Below are 25,419 nucleotides of genomic sequence, written 5' to 3'. Positions count from 1 at the left end.
GGAGAGAGCAGTAGGAGTAGCAGTGTTATCTGTGGTAATCCATGTTTCCGTCAGTGCCAAGAAGTCGAGGGACTGGAGGGAAGCATAGGCTGAGATGAACTCTGCCTTGTTGGCCGCAGATCGGCAGTTCCAGAGGCTGCCATATGTGTTATTTCATAGTTGTGATGTCTTCACTATTATTCTACAATGTAGAAAATAGTAAAAAAAAAAAAAAAACCTTGAATGAGCAGGTGTTCTAAAATTTGGGACCAGTAGTGTATATCTTAAACTTTGTTGCATTATTAGAACATTACATTAGCTAAAGGTCTGACTTGTACTCAACTCTCAAGTCTGATATTCTTATCTAGATTTAGATGAACCAGTCCAGTGCCCTGTGTCTCCAGCTCTTATTCATTGTGGCTGCTGTGTGCGTCACAGAAGCCCTATTTCTCCAAAGTCTAAAGGATAAGGTCTTCATAATCATTTACCATGTCTCTAAAGAGTTGTGTTTGAATTTATCCACTTATTTCATTAACCTATTTGTTATACTGCATGCAACACACAGAGAACCAGGTCAGGAAAGTGCAGCCTTTGTTTCCCACTGAGATCTGACTGGCTGGTAGATTATTGTTAAGAAATGTGAGCGGACTTTGATCATTTCCTGGGCTGAGAGAATGAGGAAGTGAAGCAAGTAAATACATAAATACTGTGTGTGTATGTGTTTTGGAAGCCGTTATTTTCCAGTGATATAAACAAATGGAGGCTGGTCTTGAGAACACTTAAAACTATACAAGTATTTATTTAAATCATCTTCGCATTGATAAACATACAATTTGTATAGCCTGTCATAAAGACCCCAAAAATCAGTTCCATTATGTTAATGTCATAATACCATGGGAAAACGTCAAGGATATAGACTTAAAGAAATCCCTTTTCCCCCCAACAACATCCAGACAGCCACTGATAGATCCATTAGGGTTTGGGAAGGTTGCAGAGAGGTTGCAGAGAGATGTCAATATATGACCACAATCCATTAACCAAAAGACAGTAAGTGTAAGTGACATCGTTTTGTGTAGATGGAATGAAGTTGCCTAAAGACATTGATCAGAGATTGGTTGTGTTTTTCCCTCTATTGGTTAAGGTTGGGATTTGGGAAAGGTACGCTGGTCTTGGATCTGTGCTTTTCGGCAACTTCCTTACAGAGCTGTCCTTTTGCTCATTGGTGGAGACCGGAGTTGTGAAGGAAAATTGCGATTTAAGTGTGATTCTTTCAGTGATAAACAACGTACGAGTGGTGGTCTCTTGATAGGTAGCTAGAGCTGTCAGTTAAGAACCCTGTTTGTGAATCAGTAGTGTGATTGGAGGTTTGGGCTGTCAGTCTTGACTCCTGTGTCTATGTAGGTAGTCAGTCAGGAGGGTGGGGTAGTCTGTCATGACGCCTGTGGCTCCTGCTTCGAACGCCGCCTCAATGTCCGGATCCTCATTGCAGACGAACAGGTGCACCTGAGGACAAAGAGGGCCAGACGTCAGTTATCCCACATAGTACAGATTACTATAAAATACTACAGTACTTACTATAGAATTTTATAGTGAACTTTTGTTTACTGTAGAATACTGTACTACGCACTGTAGTATCCCTCGATCCTGTGTAGTACCTTAACTTTATAATGTTGTAGTATAGTGTAGAATATTATAGCGAATACTACAGTATTATCCGTAAAAATAAGCACTGTAGTAAATACTACAGTAATGTCCGCAAAAACACTACAGTCCGCAAAAACACGACACTTTTTTAACTATAGTAAATACAATTTTTGTATTTAACCTTTATTTTGACAAGGAGTCAATGCTCAGACCAAAGTCACTTTTCCAGACAAGCCCTGTATAAGCACCACAATACACATCTAAACACATTGAACTACACATTCATATACAGGTTATTATACACAACAATATACAAAAAGCAAAACAAAAAAACAGACGAATTCTTCAGTAAAAATGTCCCCTAACAAACAACTGCCTGAAATGCCATAGCGGCACCAATTCCTCAACATTTTTTATGTATTGTAGATCATTCCACAAGTAAGGTGCAAGGTAATTAAAGGCTGATTTACCTAACTCTCTGGATACCAAAGGAGTCTCCTGAGTTAACCAACCCTGTGAACGGGTTTGATAACTTGTCATTTTAAATCTTAACAGTGATGTTAGGTAAGTCGGAAGTTTCTGGAGCAGGGCTTTGTAAACAAAAAGAGCGTAATAATGTGATCTACCTGACTTCAAAGAGGTGAAACTACAGTATTCAATTTGCATATACCCGCCCCCATTCCCCTCACCCATATCCCATTTTGTGCCACCCATACAGTGCATTTAGAAAGTATTCAGGCCCCTTCACTTCACTTCACCGGGGGGGGGCCGGCCATTGCCCACTGATCATCCAAAAGCCCATCATAGATCAGTATAACCAGCCCAGCCTCACATTCAATTCGCGGGGCCGGCCATTGCCCACTGATCATCCAAAAGCCCATCATAGATCAGTATAACCAGCCCAGCCTCACATTCAATTCGCGCATATATGTACAAAATGTATTTCAGCAGATTTCGTGCGTTTTTGTGCATTTTTGGGGTGGTTCAATTCGTTTGAAAATACACGAATTTCTGTGCTACTTAATTCGTGCGAAAATACACGAATTTCTGTGCTACTTAATTCGTGCGAAAAGACACGAATTTAACCAGTAGGCGACACACAAGCCGTTGCAACAACCATAGACGCGATCGCCTGTATTTATTTATTTTACGTTATGAATATATAGATATTTTGTCTTTTTTTAACCATTTAACCATAAGAGGTTATATATATATTGTCTTTATTTAATCCCTATTAAAACATTGTGGTTTTATGCCTATATGTACTGTTTTCGATTTTTCTGAACAGACTTTTCAGGATAGAATGAATGTAAGCAATGCATGATGGTTAATGGTGTTTTATTCGGTTATAGTTCCATGTATTTCTTAAAAAATAAACGTGTAAACCATTTTTATTGAACAGAATGTAACTGAAAATACAATGGCAGCCTTGCCATTGTCCATCAATAACAAAACATTTTTTTTTCGTATAACATTTGGGGAAACGTATGCAGTCATTGTAGTCTTACATTTTGTTGGCCAACCAAAATTACCAAAACGTTAACCCGTAATAAGGCTAGGGTGGCTGAGTGTAAATACATGGCTCTGAGTGTAAGCACCTTTTCACTAGAAACGTTCTTGTGTTCAAATTACCGTCAGTGCGAAATAGCTAGAAAGCTTTCGTATTTCCACTTGGCTGCACCTACGGTTACGATAACGATAAATCAAGTGCAATACCTGCGTCGACCTGTGTCGAGCAGCAATACACCGGAAAGCTTCTAGCCTACCGGAAAGTTACAAGAAGAACAAGAATAGTTACCTCATCCGGTCATGTGACACTCTGGATGCCCCCTAAAAGCAATTTCAACCGTTTTGAAAAATGACGCCTGGTAACCCCAAAAAAATACCAGGTGCATGAAAAGTTTGGACTTAGAATATTTTTTGAAAACCTCCATAAATCACTCAGGCCATTGACTCGAGAAGAAAAAACATAAAATATTTTCCAGAAGAAAAAACAGAATATTTTTTGAAAACCTCCATAAATCACTCAGGCCAGCACCCATTGATTTGGGGCGGTAGTATAGCGCTCCCAGAGCGGGTATGGAAGTCTGGATCCCCCCTAAAAGCATTTAAGGCTCTGTGTGTCTTTAAGCACCATACTTTTTCACTCCATCCTTGCTGTGTGTGTGTGTGTGTGTGTGTGTGTGTGTGTGTGTGTGTGTGTGTGTGTGTGTGTGTGTGTGTGTGTGTGTGTGTGTGTGTGTGTGTGTGTGTGTGTGTGTGTGTGTGTGTGTGTGTGTGTGTGTGTGTGTGTGTGTGTGTGTGTGTGTGTGTGTGTGTGTGTGTGTGTGTGTGTGTGTGTGAGTGAGAGAGAGAGAGAGAGAGAGCTTTTCTTTGACATCTGTTTAGCGAAATTACTGATTTACAGTTCATGAGGGTTGACCGATTCACACATTTAAAGTTTTGGAAAGATCTGACTTTTTTAAACCTTCGAAACAGCACCTATGACCCCATTTTAAGGCACTTCCGGTTGGCACAGGAAGCTATAAGTAAATACATATCCTGATCGGGGTATGCTTTTACAGAATCCTGAGTTTTAAGTCTATACGTTAAGAACTGACTGATTTACACAGGGTTGAATGCACTATATATCACAAACTGCTGGTTGGGTATGGCAAAACACTTTTAGGGTGATTTTATCACTTCCGGTTGCTCCAGGAAGCTTAGAATCAACACAGGTAGACCTCATAGTGGCTTGATGGATTGTCATTGAAGACAGGTTCATAAGACATTCATAACCCACATAGGCTTCAGGTTGAATTTAGGGGTGCAGGCAATGTGTTCCTATGGGGTGAGATGTCATTGTAAACTGTTTGATGTAAACACCTTCTTTTAACTGTTAAGGGTTAATGCCACACGGTCAATGTTAGGCTTGCACAGAGACCTTAGGAACGTTCCTGAGGTCAAATTGTGCTTCTAAACCTTAACAGTTCTCTCTCTGTCTCCCAAAAGCAAAAGACTTGAAATGTAGGTCAAGGGTCATCTTCTTGTCACTGTCGCTGCGCTCAGACCGAGCAAGCTACGGTCAAGCGGGGCATCTCGTTGAACTCGGCACGGCTATGGTGATGTCATTTTTAGTGGTGATTTCAGAATGCTATTTTGGTGGTTTTTCACTGTTGAAACATATTGCAGATGCACAAAAGTCAACTAGCAAGTCAGTGTCCATCAGCCAATTAGATATTTTCAGACACCAAACTGATACCATCTGACTCCAAACTCACTTTTTCCAACTCGTTTAGAAGCCAACTATCACATATTTCAGAGCAGGCCCAAAATTCACAGCGCCTTCCATTTAAACCATAATAAAACAAATAATACGTAGTTATGTTCTAGCTGCGGGTCCAGTTTTCACATTATGTTTAGCCCTATGTGAGGCGACCTCGAATCCCAAGTTTCGGCTCGATAGGTCATTCGGTGCCCGAGCAAAACCTTAATTGGTGCTGAAATTCCACTTTTTCCATGCCTTGCTACGGGGTCCTTGAATGAGCTATCGGACAGAAATGTCGGGGTCCGTCTCTATGGGCCGAGCCGGTTTCAATGCACCTAGTCTTGCAACTCTGGGACTTTTCTAAATGTCACCATTTTGTAATGCTCAAAATGAATTGAAGTCAATGCAAATGCACCGAGGCTTTTTATCGGTCCGAGAACCTTCTAGAGCCACATAACTCACCGTGCTTAATCGACCTGAGCTCTAGAACAGGTTTGTAAAGTTTCAGAACTCTAGGTCTGACGGTTCTTTAAAAGTTCAAACAAAAGTAACTATTGCAGGCACTGTCTGCCTCTAAGCCCCTCAGTGTGTCACTCCATCCTTTCTGTGTGGGTGTGTAAATTTTTCCTTGAAATCTGATGGGATGAATGACTGATTTACAGTTCATGAGGGTTGCCTATTCACATATATTAAGTTTTGGAAAGATTTGACTTTTTTAACCCTTCGAAACAGCCCTTTTGACACCAATTATGGCACTTCCGGTTGGCACAGGAAGCTGAAAGTAAACACATATCCTCATTGGAGTGGGCTTTTACAGAATCCTGAGTTTTAAGTCTATACGTTAAGAACTCACTGATTTACATAGGGTTGAATGCACTATTTCTCTCAAACTGCAGGTTGGGTATGGCAAACACTTTTAGGGTGATTTAAAATCGAATCTTTAGAATCGACACAGGTAGACCTCATAGTGGCCTGATGGATTGTCATCGAAGACAGGTTCATAAGGCATTATTAACCCACATAGGCTTCAGGTTGAATTTAGGGGAGCAGGAAATGTATTCCTATGGGGAGACATGTCATTGTAAACTGTTTGATGTAAACACCTTCTTTTAACTATTAAGGGTTAATGCCACACGGTCAATGTTAGGCTTGCACAGATTGGGAGGACCTTAGGAACGTTCCTGAGGTCAAATTGTGCTTCTAACCTTAACGGTTCTCTCTCTGTCTCCCAAAAGCAAAAAAATATGAAATTGAGGTCAAAGGGTCATTTGGGTCCTTCTTCTTGTCCCTGTCGCTGCACTCAGACCGAGCTAGCTACGGTCAAGCGGGGCATCTCGTTGAACTCGGCACGGCCTGGAGATAATGGCAATGCCATTTCAGGCTTTGTGTGTCTTTAAGCACCGTACTTTTTCACTCCATCCTTTTATCCCCTTTTCTTCGTGGTATCCAATCGCTAGTAATTACTATCTTGTCTCATCGCTACAACTCCCGTATGGGCTCAGAAGAGACGAAGGTCGAAAGCCACGCGTCCTCCGAAGCACAACCCAACCAAGCCTGCTTCTTAACACAGCGCGCCTCCAACCCGGAAGCCAGCCGCACCAATGTGTCGGAGGAAACACCGTGCACCCGGCTCCCTCGGTTAGCGCGCACTGCCCCCGGCCCGCCACAGGAGTCGCTGGAGCACGATGAGACAAGGATATCCCTACCGGCCAAACCCTCCCTAACCCGGACGACGCTAGGCCAACGGACCTCCCGGTCGCGGCCGGCTGCGGCAGAGCCTGGGCGCGAACCCAGAGACTCTGGTGGCGCAGCTAGCACTGCGATGCAGTGGCAGAGCTTCGAGACCCACTTAAAAAATGTTTGTCTGAACACACTGCAACTGGATCTGTAACTTTTTTTTTTTTAACTCCTTTTTGTGAACATGACCAATTTGTCAATGTACGATTTCTCTTAAATTACGATAGATAAATGGCTGGTTCTTTTTTTCCTGACACCGTATGCTTATGTACTTTGACGTGAAGCGGTCAAATTAGCACCCTACTTTACGTTTTTGACCTTTAATCCCAGAAAAATGGCCATAACTCAAAAAGCGTTGAGGCCTCGACGCCATCTTGTTCGGGGCCAAATGTCCATTACGTCTTCGAAATATTTTCCGTTTAGGAGAAAAGGCCACATGCATTTGCAATGTGCTTGTGCATTTGCAATATTATTTATTTTCCCTCTGGTGGGAATTTCCTTGACTGCGGAAAAATGACCAAAATGTGTTATTTTTATAAAACGGAAACCGAACGTCCGAGAGATTTAGTTTGATGACTTCCTGAAAGATCTCTCCCCCGCGCACGGCCCGACGCCGTCTGCGAATTTTAGAAACGTTGCAGGACGTCTAGTAAGGGACCTTACATTTGCAATGTGGCGTTTCTCACTAACCATATGGCGAGTGCTAAAATGTTCCCTTAAGGTATGGAAAGGCCTTGGAAAGGCCATAAGTGTAAGCCAACATAATTCATTATTTTACATTAACATGTAATACATGCATTATGAAGAAAATTGTGTAATTTAGGCTCCACGAAATATGAAATGGGTTATGAAGAAAATCGTGTATGGTTGCCTACATGACAAAAAGGCGTTCTGATTACAAGTGCACCAGTATCCAAAGTATTAAGCGAAATCAAGCACAGAAAACAGCATTGGCATTAATAAAACAATATTTCCCACTAATTAAGTCGCAGGTAAATGTGCGTCTTTTCTCAAAAATTCTGTTCAGCAAGTCTAAAACAGTACATATAGGCATACAACGACACATTTTAAAACATGGTTAAACAAAGACAACATTTCTGTATATTCATGACGTTGAATTAGCCATTAAGAAGAACAAAAATGAAATATAAATTATCGCGTCTATATGGTTGTTGCAAAGGCTTGTGTCGCCTACTGGTTAAATTCGTGTCTTTTCGCACAAATTAAGTAGCACAGAAATTCGTGTATTTTCAAACGAATTTAACCAGCCCAAAAATGCACAAAAACGCACGAAATCTGCTGAAATACATTTTGTACATATATGCGCGAATTGAATGTGAGACTGTGTTGGTATAACAGAGAAATTCCACTAAAATCGGGCTGGATTGAACCCCCTCCTAGGTTTGCCCCTTGCCCTGCACACTCACAGTGTCTACAGTTCTTAAAGGTCTGAGAAGGGAAAGTGGGCTGTAACAGGAGCTCTGCTGAGCCTACTGAAGGCCATGACATATTGTACCTGAATTCCTCTGTTGGCCAGATGTTTGAATAAACTCTTCTTCATTGTTAATCTGGAACAACATGAAACATTATCAGGTGGTTTAATCTTTTATCAAAGCTTGTATATGGTCTGTTGCTTTTAGTAGGGAAACGGAACTGCTTTGTTACTGTAGTAAATGTACCCACTTCTCTATCAGATAGATGACCATTCTGTTCTTCAGAAGACGCTCCTCAGGAATATATGTCCTGCACCAAATAGAATGAGATTAGATACAGTTACAATTTACAACATGCACGCACACACACAGGGTTGCCAGACAGAAAGAACAATAGAAAGCTCTCTGTCACCACACATCCGTGTGCACCTATACTCAAAGATAAACATATGACCACACACATCCATGCACAGACATAACAGATGATGCTGAAGTCATATTAATGTGAAGGCAGATAGGTACTGTATCAGCACATTAACTTTGGAACCAATACGCAAAAAAACACACATGGCGCACACACACACACACACACACACACACACGCACAAACCTGTTGATAATGCGGGGGAGGTAGAACTGCAAGAAGCTCTCTCCCAGCGGTACAAAGGGCAGCAGGCCGCTGTAGTAAAGGAGGAGCAGCTGTAGCCCTCGTCTCATGCTGAAACTATAGGGCATGGTGGAGTTCTACAAGGAGAGAGGGAGAGCAGAGCGAGAGAGAGGGGAGGAGAGAGGTGAGGGAGAGATGGGGGAATGGGGATAGAAGAGAGCAGGATGGACAGGGAAGAGAGAGAGGGTGGGTTGAGAGAGTGCAAGAAGAAAATCTCTCCCTAGGACAGGAGTTAGAGACCCCTGGTTCAGTTTATTGTATCTCCCCCTAGATGACACTTACAGTTCTGCGGCACTTTTTCATAATGGTAGAGTCTACAGTCGCCCACACTGTGAGGTCCTCTCTATCATACTGTTTCACCATGTTGGACACCTGAGAGAGAGAGAGAGAGAGAGAGAGAGAGAGAGAAGAGAGAGAAAGAGAGAGAGAAAGAGAGAGAGAGAGAGAGAGAGAGAGAGAGAGAGAGAGAGAGAGAGAGAGAGAGAGAGAGAGAGAGAGAGAGAGAGAGAGAGAGAGCTATTGAGAAAGGCCGCCGTAGGCAGACATGGCTCTCAAGAGAAGACAGGCTATGTGCACACTGCCCACAAAATGAGGTGGAAACTGAGCTGCACTTCCTAACCTCCTGCCCAATGTATGACCATATTAGAGAGACATATTTCCCTCAGATTACACAGATCCACAAAGAATTTGAAAACAAATCCAATTTTGATAAACTCCCATATCTACTGGGAGAAATTCCACAGTGTGCCATCACAGCAGCAAGATTTGTGACCTGTTGCCACAAGAAAAGGGCAACCAGTGAAGAACAAACACCATTGTAAATACAACCCATATTTATGCTTATTTATTTTAACTTGTGTGCTTTAACCATTTGTACATTGTTACAACACTGTATATATATAATATAACATTTGTAATGTCTTTATTGTTTTGAAACTTCTGTATGTGTAATGTTTACTGTTAATTTGTATTGTTTATTTCACTTTTGTATAATATCTACCTCACTTGCTTTGGCAATGTTAACACATGTTTCCCATGCCAATAAAGCCCCTTGAATTGAAATTGAGAGAGAGAGAGAGAGAGAGAGAGAGAGAGAGAGAGAGAGAGAGAGAGAGAGAGAGAGAGAGAGAGAGAGAGAGAGAGAGAGAGAGAGAGAGAGAGAGAGAGAGAGAGAGAGAGAGATGGAGAGAGATGTAGAGAGAGAGAGATGTAGAGATGGAGAGAGAGAGAGATGTAGAGAGAGAGAGAGATGTAGAGAGAGAGAGAGAGAGAGAGAGAGAGAGAGAGAGAGAGAGAGAGAGAGAGAGAGAGAGAGAGAGAGAGAGAGAGAGAGAGAGAGAGAGAGAGAGAGAGAGAGAGAGAGAGAGAGAGAGAGAGAGAGAGAGAGAGAGAGAGATTTCTAATTTGGCACACGGAAACTGATTGGCACTGTTATAAGGAGTCTCACTTAAACCCTCATATCCACTGCCCTGTTTGACCTAAGTGTCTTTCCTCATGCTGAACAAATTTGCCACAATTTTGGCTTGCTTGCTTCTGAAGCTAAGCAGGGTTGTTCCTGGTTGGTCCCTGGATGGGAAACCAGATGCTGCTGGAAGTGGTGTTGAAGGGCCAGTATGAGGCACCCTTTCCTCTGGTCTAGGGCAGTGATTGGGGACATTCCCGTGAAGGGTGCTGTCTTTCGGGATGGGACGTTAAACAGGTCTCCTGACTCTGTGGTCACTAAAGATCTCATGGCACTTAGGAGTGTTAACCCCGGTGTCCTGGCTAAATTCAAAATCTGGCCACCTAATCATCCCCAGTTCACAATTGGCTAATTCATCTCCTCTCCCCTGTAACTATTCCCCAGGTTGTTGATGAGAATGTTCTCAGTCAACTTACCTGGTAAAATAAGGGTTAAAATAATTAACCTTATGTCAGATTCAGTCCAGATTTTGTATTTAGACTCATTACATCAGTCTTTAATGGTTTTAGTTGCTGTATTCAAATATGGCTGCACTGTACCTATAAATGCATGTTAGCACATATGCTAATGATAAAAATACTTTTAAAATATTATTCTCACGAACCATGGTAATGCTTTCACTGATTGCACATTTTACTTTGAGCCTTGATTTAACTAGGCAAGTCAGTTAAGAACAAATTCTTATTTACAATGATGGCCTACCCCGGCCAAACCCGGACGCTGGGCCAATTGTGCGCTGCCCTATGGGACTCCCAATCATGGTCGGATGTGATGCAGCCTGGATTCAAACCAGGGACTGCAGTGAACGCCTCTTGTACTGAGATGCAGTGCCTTAGACCGCTGCGCCACTCAGGAGCTTGCACATAAATATAGTTCCTACATGATATAGTGCTTGCTTTGTTATCCAACTATCTTGTGTCCTTTCTGTCATCCTGTGAACCCCGTTCATTGTTGCTCGCAGACATATTTATAAAGTATATTCTGTAAATAAAGCGGGGTCACTTTAAAACAATGTAAAGTGTAAAGTTGAAATTTGATTAAAAAAGTTGGATTTGATTCAGCTTAGTCCTGTACTTTCTCCATCAGCAAGCTGTTGTCCTCTTTGATCTCGATGTTGACTGGCATCTTAGGAAACTTCCTGAACACTTCCTCCAACAGGGTGATCTTCCTGTCTGTACCGGTGCTGTAGTGGCCTGGTGTGGGAATGGAAGGAAGAAAGGGAGAGGATGGGAGGGAGAAGGGTGAGGTAGTGAGTGTCATCATAATCCACACACACACATGGACGCATATACGCACACATTGTGCGAAACCTCACAAGGAGCATTTGTCTATGCCATCGACCCACTTCTGTCAGAGAAGTATGGTGGATGAATGTGTGTATCTGTGTGTGTGTATTACCTCGATTAGACCGACAGCGTTATTGCATTTTGGTACACCAGAAGTACATTAATTTCCAATGGAATGCTGCATTTTCCTTGCAGCATTGTCTTGCAGAGGCAGTTGCAGTGCGTTCTGTGTGGTGCAAGGTATGCATAAAATTGTATGCTTAGGCTTGAAAGAAATAGTAGCAAAAGATCAATGTTGAACTTTTAGTTGCACACATAGCCACAAAAAACATTGGATTACATAATGGAAAAAAAGACTATTGAAATTATTACGCAGCATTGATGCAATGACGCGGTTGGTCTGATCGAGACATACACTGCATCACCAAAAGTATGTGGACACCCTTCAAATAAGTGGATTTGGCTATTTCTGCCACACCCGTTGCTGGCAGGTGTATAAAATCAAGCACACAGCCATGCAATCTCCTTTGACAAACATTGGCAGTAAAATGGCCCGTACTGAAGTGACTTTCAATGTGGCACCGCCATAGGATGCCACCTTTCCAACAAGTCAGTCCGTCAAATTTCTGCCCTGTTAGAGCTGTCAACTGTAAGTGCTGTTATTGGGAAGTGGAAACGTCTAGGAGCAACAATGGCACAGCCACCAAGTGGTAGAACACACAAGCTCACAGAACGGGATCACCGAGGGCTGAAGCACGTAGCGCGTAATAATCATCTGTCCTCGGTTGCAACACTCACTACCAAGTTTGAAACTGCTTCTGGAAGCAACATCAGTACAATAACTGTTCGTCGGGAAATGGGTTTCCATGGCCGAGCAACCACACACAAGCCTAAGATCACCATGCACAATGCCAAGTGTTGGCTGGAGTGGTGTGAAGCTCACCGCCATTGGACTCTGGAGCAATAGTGATGAATCACAATTCACCATCTGACAGTCCGACAAACAAATCTGGACTTGGCGGATGCCAGGAGTATGCTACCTGCCCCAATGCATAGTGCCAACTGTAAAGTTTGGTGGAGGAGGAATAATGGCCTGGGGCTGTTTCATGGTTCGACCTAAGCCCCTTAGTTCCAGTGAAGGGACGCTTCCGCATACAATGACATTCTAGATGATTCTGTGCTTCCAACATTGTGGCAAAAGTTTGGGGAAGGCACTTTCATGTTCAGCATAACAATGCCCCTGTGCACAAAGCGAGGTCCATACAGAAATGGTTTTCGAGATCGGTGTGGAAGAAATTGACCGGCCTGCATTAAGCCCTGACCTCAACCCCATTGAACACCTTTGGGATTTATTGGAATCGCCCAACTTCAGTGCCCAATCTCACTAATGCTTTTGTGGCTGATTGGAAGCAAGTCTCCGCTGCAATGTTCCAACATCTAGTGGAAAGCCTTCCCAGAAGAGTGGATGCTGTTATATCAGCAAAGGGGGGACTAACTCCATATTAATGCCGGTGATTTTGGAATGAGATGTTTGATGACCAAGTGTCCACATACTTTTGGCCATGTAGTGTGTGTATGTGTTACAGTGGATACCTGCATAAAATGTGACCTCCAGTCTGTCCTTTTGCAGGGGTAACTCCTGAAAAGAAAACACAATTAGTATTTTATAGTACAAAATGAATGAACTGTCTCATTACTGGCTTAAGTTGTATGGAACCGCTCATAAAAGCTCATAAACACTTAAATTGTATGGAACAGATTATAAAGGGGGGCCTACATGTACACACATTATAATATATACACATTCAGGTCAGAGTAGCTAAGGTAACACAAAGAGCGTTCAAGCAACAATCAAGGGGAGTTTTACATTGTATTTCTATGGTTTTAATATACATTTGACCTCTGACCTCTAGGTTTAGGGAGGAGATGGTGACATCATGGCCGGTCTGCCTCAGGAGGTTTTCATCATGTGACACGACCACATGACCATCCCGGGTCAGGTGACAGTCCAGTTCCAGCATTCCTGTACCCTGCTCCACCGCACTGAGGGGGGGGGGAGGGGGGGGGGGGATTAAATGCTGACACCCGCATAGCTGTTGATTTGATGGTGTCTTAGGTGGAACTGCGTTAGACCTGGCTCCCGGCATCATTATATTGTGGACACCGGCACATTAGTAGAGTTCCAACACTGGAATGTGTGATACAATCTACATTTCGATTAGGCTGAAATATTTTGTTTCATGATTTTCAATATGAGTTTCATTATTTCTATACAGCCTACACTTTCTAGTTCTGAACTTCTAACGTTAGTGGGACGGGTGTGGCTTTGTGACAATGGCCACACGAGCAGCTGCTCACCGATTTGAAACACCGCCAAAACATTTACATAAGTACTGTATTCACACCCCTGAGTCAATTAAGTGATAATGCCGGTGTTTGGAGTATATATTGGCATGGGTGTTTGTCGAGGGCCGGAAAACTGTGCCAATGTATCCTCCAAACACCGGCTTCGAGGGCATTATCACTTTTGTACAACGGGTTACCAACATATTAAAATAATGATTGACATATTTTCATATTTTATTTTATTTTGATGAATTTATTCATACTATTTGATCCTTCCACAAGATATAGTCCCGACACAAATCTAAGGTTGCTACCCAAGCCGGCTGGTCATTCGCTCTATCGGTTTGGTTGCCAGAGACTCAACCCAGTTGTTCAGTCTTTTTGTTCTAAATTGTTCTAGTCGTTCGTTCTAAATGTTCGATAACCAAACTGGCTGGCAACATTCTTATCCCTTGCATTCTAGCTAGCCAACTACGGCTAATTTACAGTCATGTCAAACAGTGCAGCCAGAATAACAGCAAATTAGCTTAATTTGCATTTGTTTAAATTGCTTTCTAGTGTTATTTATTTGTATTTGTTGAAAACAAAATGTTAATCTAAAAGAAATGTGAGATAATGCCTAGATGCATTTTATAGTGGAGATCAAGTTTATAAATTGCATGGCCCAGTTGATGAGACAGTGGATTGCGCAGCCAGATGGAACAGAGTAAATAGGCATTTTAACATCATAGATTTAACCGGTGGTAACTTGTGGAATAGACACTGGCTTGAATGAGGTTTTAAACAATCAGCATTCAGGATTCAAATCAAATCAAATCAAATGTTATTTGTCACATGCGCCGAATACAACATGTGTAGACCTTACCGTGAAATGCTTACTTACAAACCCTTAACCAACAATGCAGTTGAAGAAATAGAGTTAAAGTAAAAGCTAAAGTAAAAAATTAAATAAGCAATCAAGTTTGTGCTATATGCAGGGAGTACTGGTACTGAGTCAATGTGTGGGGGTACAGGTTTGTCAAGGTAATTTGTACATGTAGGTAGGGGTAAAGTGACTATGCATAGATAATAAACAGCGAGTAGCATCAGTGTAGAAACAAAAGTTGGGTGACTGAAGTCTTTGACAATTTTTTGGCCTTCCTCTGGACACCACCTAGTAAATAGGTCCCGGATGGCAGGAAGCTTGGCCCCAGGGATGTACTGGGCCGTACGCACTACCCTCTGTAGCACCTTACGGTCAGATGCCGAGCAGTTGCCATACCAGGCGGTGATGCAACCGGTCAAGATGGTGTTGAACGCTGAGCTGTAGTCGATGAACAGCATTCTCACATAGGTGTTCCTTTTGTCCAGGTGGTAAAGGGCAGTGTGGAGTGCGATTGAGATTGCATCATCAGTGGATCTGTTGGGGGTGGTATGCGAACTGAAGTGGGTCTAGGTTTTCCGGGATGATTGTGTTGATGTGAGCCATGACCAGCCTTTTAAAGCACTTAATGGCAATCAACGTGAGTGCTACAGGGCGGTAGTAATTTAGGCAGGTTACCTTCGCTTTCTTGGGCACAGGGACTATGGTGGTCTGCTTGAAACATGTAGATATTACAGACTCGATCAGGGAGAGGTTGAAAATGTCAGTGAAGACACTTTCCAGTTGTTCCACGCGTTCTCTGAGTACATGTCCAGGTAATCCGTCAGACCCCGCAGCTTTGTGAATGTTGACCTGTTCTAAGGTCTTGCTTACATCGACTACGGAGAGCGTGATCACATAGTCGTCCGGAACAGCTAGTGCTCTCATGCATGCTCCGGGGTTGCTTGCCTCGAAGCGAGCATAAAAGGCATTTAGCTTGTCTGGTAGACTCGCGTCAATGGGCAGCTAGCGGCTGGGTTTCCCTTTGTAGTCTGTACTAGTTTTTAAGCCCTGCCAAATCCGAGGCGCTTCAGAGCTGGTGTAGTAGGACTCAATCTTAGTCCTGTATTGATGCTTTGGCTGTTTGATGGTTTGTCTGAGTGCATAGTGGGATTTCTTATAAGAGTCCAGATTAGTGTCCTGCTCCTTGAAAGCGGAAGCTCTAGCCTTTAGCTCAGTGTGGATGTTGCCTGTAATCCATGGCTTCTGGTGGGGATATGTACGTATGGTCACTGTGGGGACGATGTCGTAGATGCACTTATTGATGAAGCCGGTGACTAAGGTGGTATGCTCCTCAATGCCATTGGATGAATCCCGGAACATATTCCAGTCTGTGCTAGCAAAACACCATACGTGTCATCTGACCACTTCCGTATTAAGTGAGTCAATGGTACTTCCTGCTTTAGTTTTTGCTTGTAAGCAGGAATCAGAAGGTTAGCATTGTGGTCAGATTTGCCAAATGGAGGGCAAGGGAGAGCTTTGTATGCATCTCTGTGTGTGGAATAAAGGTGCTCTAGAGTTTTTTTCCCTCTGGTTGCACATGTTTGAGTTTATTTGAGTTTATTTTTATTTTTACAGGGACTGTGCACATTAATCAACGTTTCAGTAAAAGTGACGGTTTTAGCCAGCCGGCTAATTTTCAACCGCAGTCCCATGTGACATGCTGGTAGAAATTAGCGCAGTTTGTGGATGAGCATTTTCTTGTTTGCTTATGGCCTTATACAGCTCGTTGAGTGCGGTCTTAGTGCCAGCAGAAGTTTGTGGTGGTAAATAGACAGCTACGAATAATAGAGATGCAAACTCTCTTTGTAGAAAGTGTGGTCTACAGCTTATCATGAGGTACTCTACCTCAGGCAAGCAATAACTTGAGACTTCTTTAATATTAGACATCACGCACCAGCTATTATTGACAAATAGACACACTTCTCGTAGTTTTTCTGTCCTGCCGATGCACGGAAAACCCAGCCAGCTATATATTATCTGTGTCGTCGTTCAGTCATGACTCAGTGAAACATAAGAAATTAGACCCACCCCTTGTATAATACACTGTAGAAGAACCTTTGGCATCGATTACAGCTGTGAGTATTTCTGGGTAAGTCTCTAAGATCTTTCCACATCTGGATTGTGCAACATTTGCCCATTATTCTTTTCAAAATTCTTCAAACGGTCAAATTTGTTGTTGATCATTGTTGGACAACCTTTTTCAAGTTTTGAAATAGATTTTCAAGTAGAGTTAAGTCAAAACTGTAACTCAGACACTCAGGAACATTCACTGTCTTCTTGGTAAGCAACTCCAGGGTAGATTTCGCATTGTGTTTTAGGTTATTGTCCTGCTGAAAGGTGAATTCATCTCCCAGTGTCTGGTGGAAAAGTAGACTGAAACAGGTTTTGCTTTTGCTTAGCTCCATTCTGTATATTTTTTTACCCTGAAAATCTCCCCTGTCCTTAACGATTACAAGCATACCCATGACATAATGCAGCCACCGCTATGCTTGAAAATATGAAGAGTGGTTTTCAATAATGTGTTGTATTGGATTTGCCACAAACATAACAGTTAGTATTCAGGACAAAAAGTTAATAGCTTTGCCACATTTTTTGCAGTATTACTTTATTGCCTTGTTGCAAATAGGATGCATGTTTTGAAATATTTTTTATTATGTAAAGGCTTCCTTCTTTTCACTCTGTAAATTAGGTTAGTATTGTGGAGTAACTACAATGTTGTTGATCCATCCTCAGTTTTCTCCTATTACAGCCTTTTAACTCTGTAACTCTTTTAAAGTCACCATTGGCCTCATGGTGAAATCCCTGAGAAGTTTCCTTCCTCTCTGGCAACTGGGTTAGGAAGGGCACCTGCATCTTTGTCTTGACTGGGTGTATTGATACACAGGGCTTTATTTTAACAAACCTAACGCAATGGTCCGGTTGGCCGTAGCGCTGTAGGTTCAGGGCTGTGTCAGAAATATTTTTGATATTTTCACAACCATAATTATCGGTGCAGTTGCTGCCGTTGGCACGAAAGGAATGGGTTTTGATGAATAAACAAGTTGTTTGTGTGTCGAGGCTTGGCCCTTCAATGGCCAATCATATCGTGCTCCATGGCTAAATATGTGGTTGCTTCAAATTGTGTATTTGCACCCTGGTCTCAGAGCATTTCATATTATTCTGTACGTATGACACGTTACATTTCATATGGTATGTATTCATTTGTGGTTGTCCATCATCCATTTCGTATGATATGTTTTGAATTACAATTGTTATATGTTACAAATTGCAACGCGTACAAGAATTGCAATTGGTATAATATGTTACAAATGTGCTAAACGTATGATATGTTTTGAATTTCAATTTGTTGTGGCTAGCATTAGCTAGGTGGCTAATGCTAAATTTACCTAGGGGTTAAGATTAGGGTTAGGAGTTAAATTTAAGGATTAAGGTTAGGGGAAGAGCTAGCTAAAAGGGTTAAGGTTAGGGTTATGGGAAGGGTTAGCTAACATGCTAAGTTGTTGCAAAGTAGCTGGAACAAAAATTAAGTAGTTACAAAGTTGCTAATTAGCTAAAATTATCAAATTGTCCGTGATGAGATTCGAGCACGCAACCTTTGAGTTGCTAGACGTTTGCGTTATACTTGCCCCTTTCAATAATCTAAAAGTACAACCAAATTCCAATGGACAAGTTTTTGGTTTCAATTCAGTTTCGCTCTTCACCAAGCCCAGAACCGGGCAGCACAGAGCCAAACAGGTGTTGTACCTCGCTTCCCTCCTTCAGAGGACAGTAGTTATTCGTTATAACATTAAGTTCTCTTTCAGTCAGTATTCTCTGTACTACACAAGTATGGGTAACTAGAATCCAAACCCAAGCCGGGCCCAATGGATACCAAATGAAATGTCCCATGGCAGACCGCCCAGTGGTCTGGGTATTTCACACACTACCTGCTGCCTAATGACCCTCTCCTCTCCGCTGTGGGCAAAACTGGGAGTAGTGACATCCAAGTGATAAAACTTCACAAAAGTGTGTGGTGATGCCCAACTCACCGCAGCACAAATATCCCAAACGTTCTTTAAATAACTCCCCTGCGCAGCGGGAGTTGCCACAGGACCACACCCAACAGGCGATTGATCTCCCCAAACCAAGGTTGCTTGGGTCAACGGGGAGCCACAAGAATCAACGAAAGCCCCCCAGGCGCAAATCTCCAATGTGGGCTGAATCAGCTCCACTGGGGGAAATGCGTAAAGGAGTCCAAGGCCACTGGTGCGCCAGTTCCCAATGGAGAGCTCGGGTCCCTCATTGAGAAAAACAGCCGACATTGCACATTTTCCTGAGATGCATAAAGATCTACGTCGGCCCTGCCAAACATTTGCCCTTATCTGGGAGACCACCCAGATGTGTAGCCTCCACTCCTGAGAAATAGGGTCCCACCTGGATAAAAGATCTGCACCCAAAATGAGGCAACTGGGGAAATATGTCACCCAAAGCGAGAACATGTGCGCACTGCTTCCCAGCATTAGGGAGCGAGCCAAGGTTAGGAGGGAGAGAGACAAAAGGGGGGGGCACCTGAGCACCAGATCCACAGTTAGGAGCTGCAGGTAATTGATATGCAGTGCGCTCTGCACCACTGTCCGTACCCCTCGAATCGAGTTGCCTTCGTATAGCGCACCCCACCCTTGGGGGGATGCGTCTGTCGTAAACACCTTGCGGGATACAACTCAGCCCATGGGAGCCCCCTGCGAATAGCAGAGGGTCCCACCACCGGGCCTGAACCCATTGGCCTAACAGGGACACCCGAAGCAACAGTTTAGGCCAGGGGTGTCAAACTCATTTCGCATCGTGGGCCACATACGGCCTAGGGAGATGTCAAGTGGGCCGGACCATTAAAATTATACCATACTCTGCTATAAATAACCAAAATATCATGTCTTTCCTTTGTTTTGGTGTAAAGAAGCACAAGAACATTAGGAAAATATTGAAATTTAATGAACTATCCTTTTACAAAACATTTCATGAAACACCTCATATTTCCTTAGACAAATGTGCAATTTACTTTTATCATTCACAAATATGCATTGCAACTGATCCCACTGATTGTACAAAGGCACAAAACTTTAATTGGTACTGAAAAATATAGTAATGCACTTTAAGATTAAATGAGACTTTTAAAGAAAGGAATTTTAAAACCACTTACACATACGCATATAAAATCTAAATGTAATCCCTGCGTACACCTTACAAACTAAGGAGAGTGATTTTAAATGTGTAATGAAGAAAGTGTTCGCCTGTCCTGTAAATCTGTAAACTTCATACATGAAACATACATACACATACAATACATACTGAAAATTTATGGAGTTGTATGAACTTTTGAATTCCATCACACAATTTTTGTGTTTTTTTAAATCACCACAGTAAGGATTCATCTTCACAGAGCTGTATTCTTTCAATGCAAACAGTATCTAAGGCAGCATTTTAAAGGTGTTAGTCTAGTCTGGACTTGTATTTTTCTTTGAAAATTCTACACTCCTTATCTACTTTTCTCCGTTTGGATAACGACATTTTGGCTAATGAGGGTGTAGCGGAGAGGTAGAGACCAAGGTATTAACAACGTCGTAACAAGCAGCAGATGGCGCATTGATACCGTCTGCTGTTTTCAGTCTGTCTCAGTGATGCGGCTTGTCTTCTACTCTGATGGAAAGAGTGCGCCCCTTAGCGGATAATCCATGAATTGCAGCGAATTAAAAATATTAATTCCATGTCTTTTATGCATTTTTTCCACTTTCAAATTATCCTGCGGGCCTGATCGAACCTCCTTGGGGGCCGGTTCCGGCCCGCGGGCCGTATGTTTGACACCCCTGGTTTAGGCTGTGAGATGCATCAAGGTGAGTGGCTAGCACTCAGCACTGGAAGGGCCGCATCAACAGTAGCCGAAGGGGAACGACTTCCATTACAGAAGCCAACATTTGGCTAAGCAGAGCCGGAACCCAGACCCCCACCATGGGGATAGAAAAGTGTGATCCGCAAGTGAGTCTAGCTCGTGACCCAGAAACGGAATGCGCTGAGATGGAGTCAGATGGCTCTTTTCTGGTTTCTTATGAATCGTAGAGACTGAATATGGGACAGTAGCATGAATGTGTGTAATACCAACCAATCTGCTGTAATAGCCGTCGGCTCGTGAACATTCAGAATATATACTCTAAGGTGCTTGCTGAGGGCACGTAGGTCTCGAATGGGATGTACAGTCCCGTCCCTTTTCGGAACAAGGAAATACTGTACCTTCAAGATAGGAACCACTCAGATCACCTGCTTCTGGAGACAGGAGGATATTTCCTCGCTCAAAACAGGCGCTGAGGACTCGGGAACAGTCGAAGTGAAGATGCTGCAGAAGTGTGGGGAAGCCACAACAAATTGTAGCTTGTACCCCGACATCCCTATTGGCATCTTCCTGGGTGACACTACGTATGCGCGCCATTGGTCGGTGCAGACAGCGAGCCTCCCGTGAAATGCAATCTGAATGGCATCTATTTTTCCATTTCCACCACTTTTGACAGCCAAAGAGACTTTGTGTGGGATAATTACATTTACATTTAAGTCATTTAGCAGACGCTCTTATCCAGAGCGACTTACAAATTGGTGCATTCACCTTATGATATCCAGTGGAACAACCACTTTACAATAGTGCATCTAACTCTTTTAAGGGGGGGGGGGGGTTAGAAGGATTACTTTATCCTATCCTAGGTATTCCTTAAAGAGGTGGGGTTTCAGGTGTCTCCGGAAGGTGGTGATTGACTGGGCTGAGCGGGAACTGTACTTCCTCAGAGGTAGGGAGGCGAGCAGGCCAGAGGTGGATGAACGCAGTGCCCTTGTTTGGGTGTAGGGCCTGATCAGAGCCTGAAGGTACGGAGGTGCCGTTCCCCTCACAGCTCCGTAGGCAAGCACCATGGTCTTGTAGCGGATGCGAGCTTCAACTGGAAGCCAGTGGAGAGAGCGGAGGAGCGGGGTGACGTGAGAGAACTTGGGAAAGTTGAACACCAGACGGGCTGCGGCGTTCTGGATGAGTTGTAGGGGTTTAATGGCACAGGCAGGGAGCCCAGCCAACAGCGAGTTGCAGTAATCCAGACGGGAGATGACAAGTGCCTGGATTAGGACCTGCGCCGCTTCCTGCGTGAGGCAGGGTCGTACTCTGCGAATGTTGTAGAGCATGAACCTACAGGAACGGGTCACCGCCTTGATGTTAGTTGAGAACGACAGGGTGTTGTCCAGGATCACGCCAAGGTTCTCACTCTGGGAGGAGGACACAATGGAGTTGTCAACCGTGATGGCGAGATCATGGAACGGGCAGTCCTTCCCCGGGAGGAAGAGCAGCTCCGTCTTGCCGAGGTTCAGCTTGAGGTGGTGATCCGTCATCCACACTGATATGTCTGCCAGACATGCAGAGATGCGACACATGGTTGTGTCCAACCCTGCTAATTCCCCTGACTCTGCTACCAACAACCACTTAAAGGGCAAAGGGGGGGCTCCTGCTAGGGCTGAGGTAGTACCTCGTCTGGACTGTAACCAAATGTGGGGGCACTGTTGTCAAAGTCATGTTTTTGTGGAAGGGCGCACTGGTCGCTCACACCCGTGCCAAGGACCATCGTTCTGGGGGTTACCTGAGCCAAGTGCTCAGGGGCTGTTTCCTCATCGGAGGTGCTTGGGGAAATCTACTAAGTTTCACTCGCCAGAAGTTATGCATCATCCTAGCTGACGTTAGGCAGGAAGCTTTTTAGTCTAAGCTAGCTAGCCTCTTTGACTGCAGCATGGTCCGTTTAGAATAGCCAAGTGACTTAACTCTACATATACTAAACAAGAGAACTACCCAAGCAACTCCACCATGGGACGTCAGGAATAACTAGTAATAGCCAATGTGGCTAGCACGCTATGCAGCGCATGTTTAGCTAGCCCGGTCTCGAAAGTCTACGTAGGACCGGATCACCAGGGTGGGACCGGGACCCTTCATCAAAAAAGATTATGGGAAGAGAGGCAAGCAGTGCTTGACCAAGGCAGACACAGGCGGCGGGGGGTACCCACCGAACCTGGCCGCCCTCTCTCTTTGAGTAGCCTCCAGTAACCGGCGACAGAGCTCATAGGAGCCGGGTTTGGTGCAGGCAGCTACCGCATACACCACACCCAGACAGACAAGACATTTGCTCCAAACAAAGACCATCTCCGCGTCCCGCAACTCAGACTCAGCCGAGGTACAGGCAAGTGGGAGAGGAAGTCACTATCGGAAACACCAAGGCCCCTCAAGAACGCTACACGATTGTCAAGAGAACCCGCGGCTTGGACTAGCAGAACAGTGCCAGCTGGGGGCAAGACACAGTTAGTGAAACCGTCCCTTAGTCCCACACACAAACTGATTTGAGCGAGGGCAGCCAGAGAATGTACAGAGCTGAGACATACAAGACAACAAACGTGAATTTATTTGTATTAATTTGGGCATGGTCCCGACCCGGCTTGGTAGCCTTCATCGTGTTAGCCATCTTGCTCATTGCTACAGCCAGGCCAAGCAATCCATAGAATAACTAACTGGTTTGCACACAACGGGTGAGCAACCGCTACCACAAAGTGACAGTTTAGTTGGCAAAAAGTCAGTCTCATGTTCCAAAGATGTTTGTTTTTGGCATGAATCATTCCTGCTGACATCGAGGTGAAGAGCGGAAGAATTGGAGGATTTCAGAGAGGCGTTGATTTCATTGGCCTTGTCAGGCGTGATTTTAGTTCTTCAATCGAAGTCGTGAGTGTGACTCACATACAGTTGTGTTGTACCGAGCGTATTGACTGAATGGAAACCTGGTTCAGTCTGCTTTTCACCAAACACAAATTCACCTTTCAGCTGGACAATAACCTAGAAGATAGTGAATCGCAGTGAAGGCTGCTGAGGGGAGGACGGCACATAATAATGTCGAATGGAATGGTATCGAAAACATTAAAGACGTGGCTTTCATGTGGTTGATACCACTCCATTCCAGCCATTATTATGAGCCATCCTCCCCTCAGCAGCTTCCAATGAGTGAATGTTCCTGAGTGGTGTACTTACGGTTTTGACTTAAATCTGCTTGAAAATCGATGGCGAGACATGAAAATGGCTGTCTGTGTCTAGCACTGACCAACAACCAAATTGACAGAGCTTGAAGTATTTTTTTTAAAGAATGGGCAAACATTTCACAATCCAGGTGTGCAAAGCTCTTAGAGACCTACCCCAAAATAATCACATCTGTAATTGCTGTCAAAGGTGTTTAACATGCATTGACTCGTTAAATAAAAAATAGAAATACATGTATTTTGTGTATATCGTTGAAAAAAATATACCACTTTGTAAAACAATCAAATGTGAAGAAATCGAATGGGGGTGAATACTTATGATAAGCACTGTAACTGATCTGAAGTCAGGTTTGGTTAGGGTTGGTCACTTACTGTGTGAAGGCCTCCATGGTGCTCTCTATCCTCTCGCCACTTCCTGCCAACACAGATCAGAAGAAAAGCAGAGAATATCAGTGTCCTATCCAGCTCCAAGACTCTCGCTCTATAGCCTGCTTTTCCATGATCCCCACTGACTTGAAATGGGGATAGCTCAAATCAGCAGGATATCTCAAATCAGAACCACATATTTATCAAGATACAGTGTGACTCTGGGTCAAATCAATAAAGTCACTCAGCCCTCCTGCTTGCAGCTACACCACAGGCTCCAAACATTCAACTTTCACTAGTCCAGCCCATTCACATCAATGGTTACATAGGAAAGGTGAAGAAGCAAGGTGACTACTACATCCTTCCACTGTTCCTTCCTTACCTCCTCTGTGTGAGATGTGGGTGCAGTGGAAGGCAGCCCGTTTCTTCTTGTGGAGGATCTGAGGGTTCTTCAACAGGTAGAGTGACGTCAGGGTGTAGCCCCCTAGGGCCGGAAGGATAAAGTACAGGGAGCTGGCCATAATCAATTCTCCTCCAAAAACAGTCCTCAAAAGTGTCCGAAAGCAATTAGGCACAGTATCAAAAGGCAGAGGTCCTTGGATCCCCCTAGACACTCTAACAATAAATTAATAGGTCACCTACAAGTGTCAGGCTGAGTACTGATGGAAAAAACCTGCCAGAGTTGAGTCCCCTTGTTCTGCAAGTTGTAATAAAATACTTTGAATAGTTTTCAGCTATCCCCCACCGAGCTGCTACATAACACTGGTAACTAACAACCGATGAAGGAACCACTCCAAAACCTCTTCGAGTGCATCTAAAGACATTCAATTGACCTGCTCATATTCTAAACTTCACTCGACTGTCTCTTTCACACAAATCTCTTCGCTCTTTCTATCCTCCACTTTAACTGCTCCTCTTAATCTGATCACTCGGTTTCTCTTTCCATCAGTCACCTGTCAGCCTAGAACAGAATGTTGTGAAAAAAAACAGGACTTGAAAAACTGGTACAGCCAAAGGAGGCAGCTGAAGGAAGTCTCACAAGGTCCCACTCCCATTAGATTCACTCGAATGCCTAGAAAAACTATTACTCATAACCTCACCTAACGCTACTCTCCTTCCCTCCATGGGTTCTGTTTGTAGTCAACCTAACCTCCTTCGCACTCTCCCTCTTTCACCCTCTCACCGTGTAACTGGGACCCACACAAAACTGTAAAATCAGTTAATGAAATACTAGTGTCAGTAGGAGCTGGCCTCTCTCACCTCTCTCTCTTTCCCTTCC

General features: G+C 43.7%; 1 protein-coding gene and 1 long non-coding RNA gene across 2 annotated transcripts; both read right to left on the bottom strand.

The window, feature by feature from the left end:
* Positions 1–753: 753 nt before the first annotated feature.
* On the bottom strand, positions 754–25,419 carry gdpd3a (glycerophosphodiester phosphodiesterase domain containing 3a). Its single transcript, XM_071353741.1, has 10 exons — positions 24,523–25,419; positions 24,147–24,189; positions 13,363–13,498; positions 13,049–13,094; positions 11,244–11,362; positions 8,990–9,079; positions 8,651–8,784; positions 8,291–8,350; positions 8,124–8,175; positions 754–1,482 (listed from the first exon to the last, which is right to left on the bottom strand). The coding sequence occupies exons 1-10, from the start codon at positions 24,659–24,661 to the stop codon at positions 1,354–1,356; spliced, it is 948 nt and encodes a 315-aa protein (XP_071209842.1). The 5' UTR covers positions 24,662–25,419; the 3' UTR covers positions 754–1,353.
* LOC139547542 (uncharacterized) lies at positions 1,786–6,989 on the bottom strand. Its single transcript, XR_011669544.1, has 2 exons — positions 3,637–6,989; positions 1,786–3,551 (listed from the first exon to the last, which is right to left on the bottom strand). It is a non-coding gene; the product is annotated as an uncharacterized lncRNA (long non-coding RNA).

Source organism: Salvelinus alpinus, chromosome 1, assembly GCF_045679555.1.
Source record: "Salvelinus alpinus chromosome 1, SLU_Salpinus.1, whole genome shotgun sequence".
In the NCBI taxonomy this organism is placed as follows: domain Eukaryota; kingdom Metazoa; phylum Chordata; class Actinopteri; order Salmoniformes; family Salmonidae; genus Salvelinus; species Salvelinus alpinus.
Note: the sequence above shows the minus strand (reverse complement) of the source record. Positions and strands in the feature narration are given on the sequence as shown.

Coding starts and splice junctions, on each gene's coding strand:
- gdpd3a (XM_071353741.1), bottom strand. CDS start 24,661: ATGGCCAGCTCCCTGTACTTTATCCTTCCGGCCCTAGGGGGCTACACC. Junction 24,190..24,522: donor CCACATCTCACACAGAGGAG/GTAAGGAAGGAA, acceptor CTGTGTTGGCAG/GAAGTGGCGAGAGGATAGAG. Junction 1,483..8,123: donor TGGCCAACAGAGGAATTCAG/GTACAATATGTC, acceptor CTTTGTCCTCAG/GTGCACCTGTTCGTCTGCAA.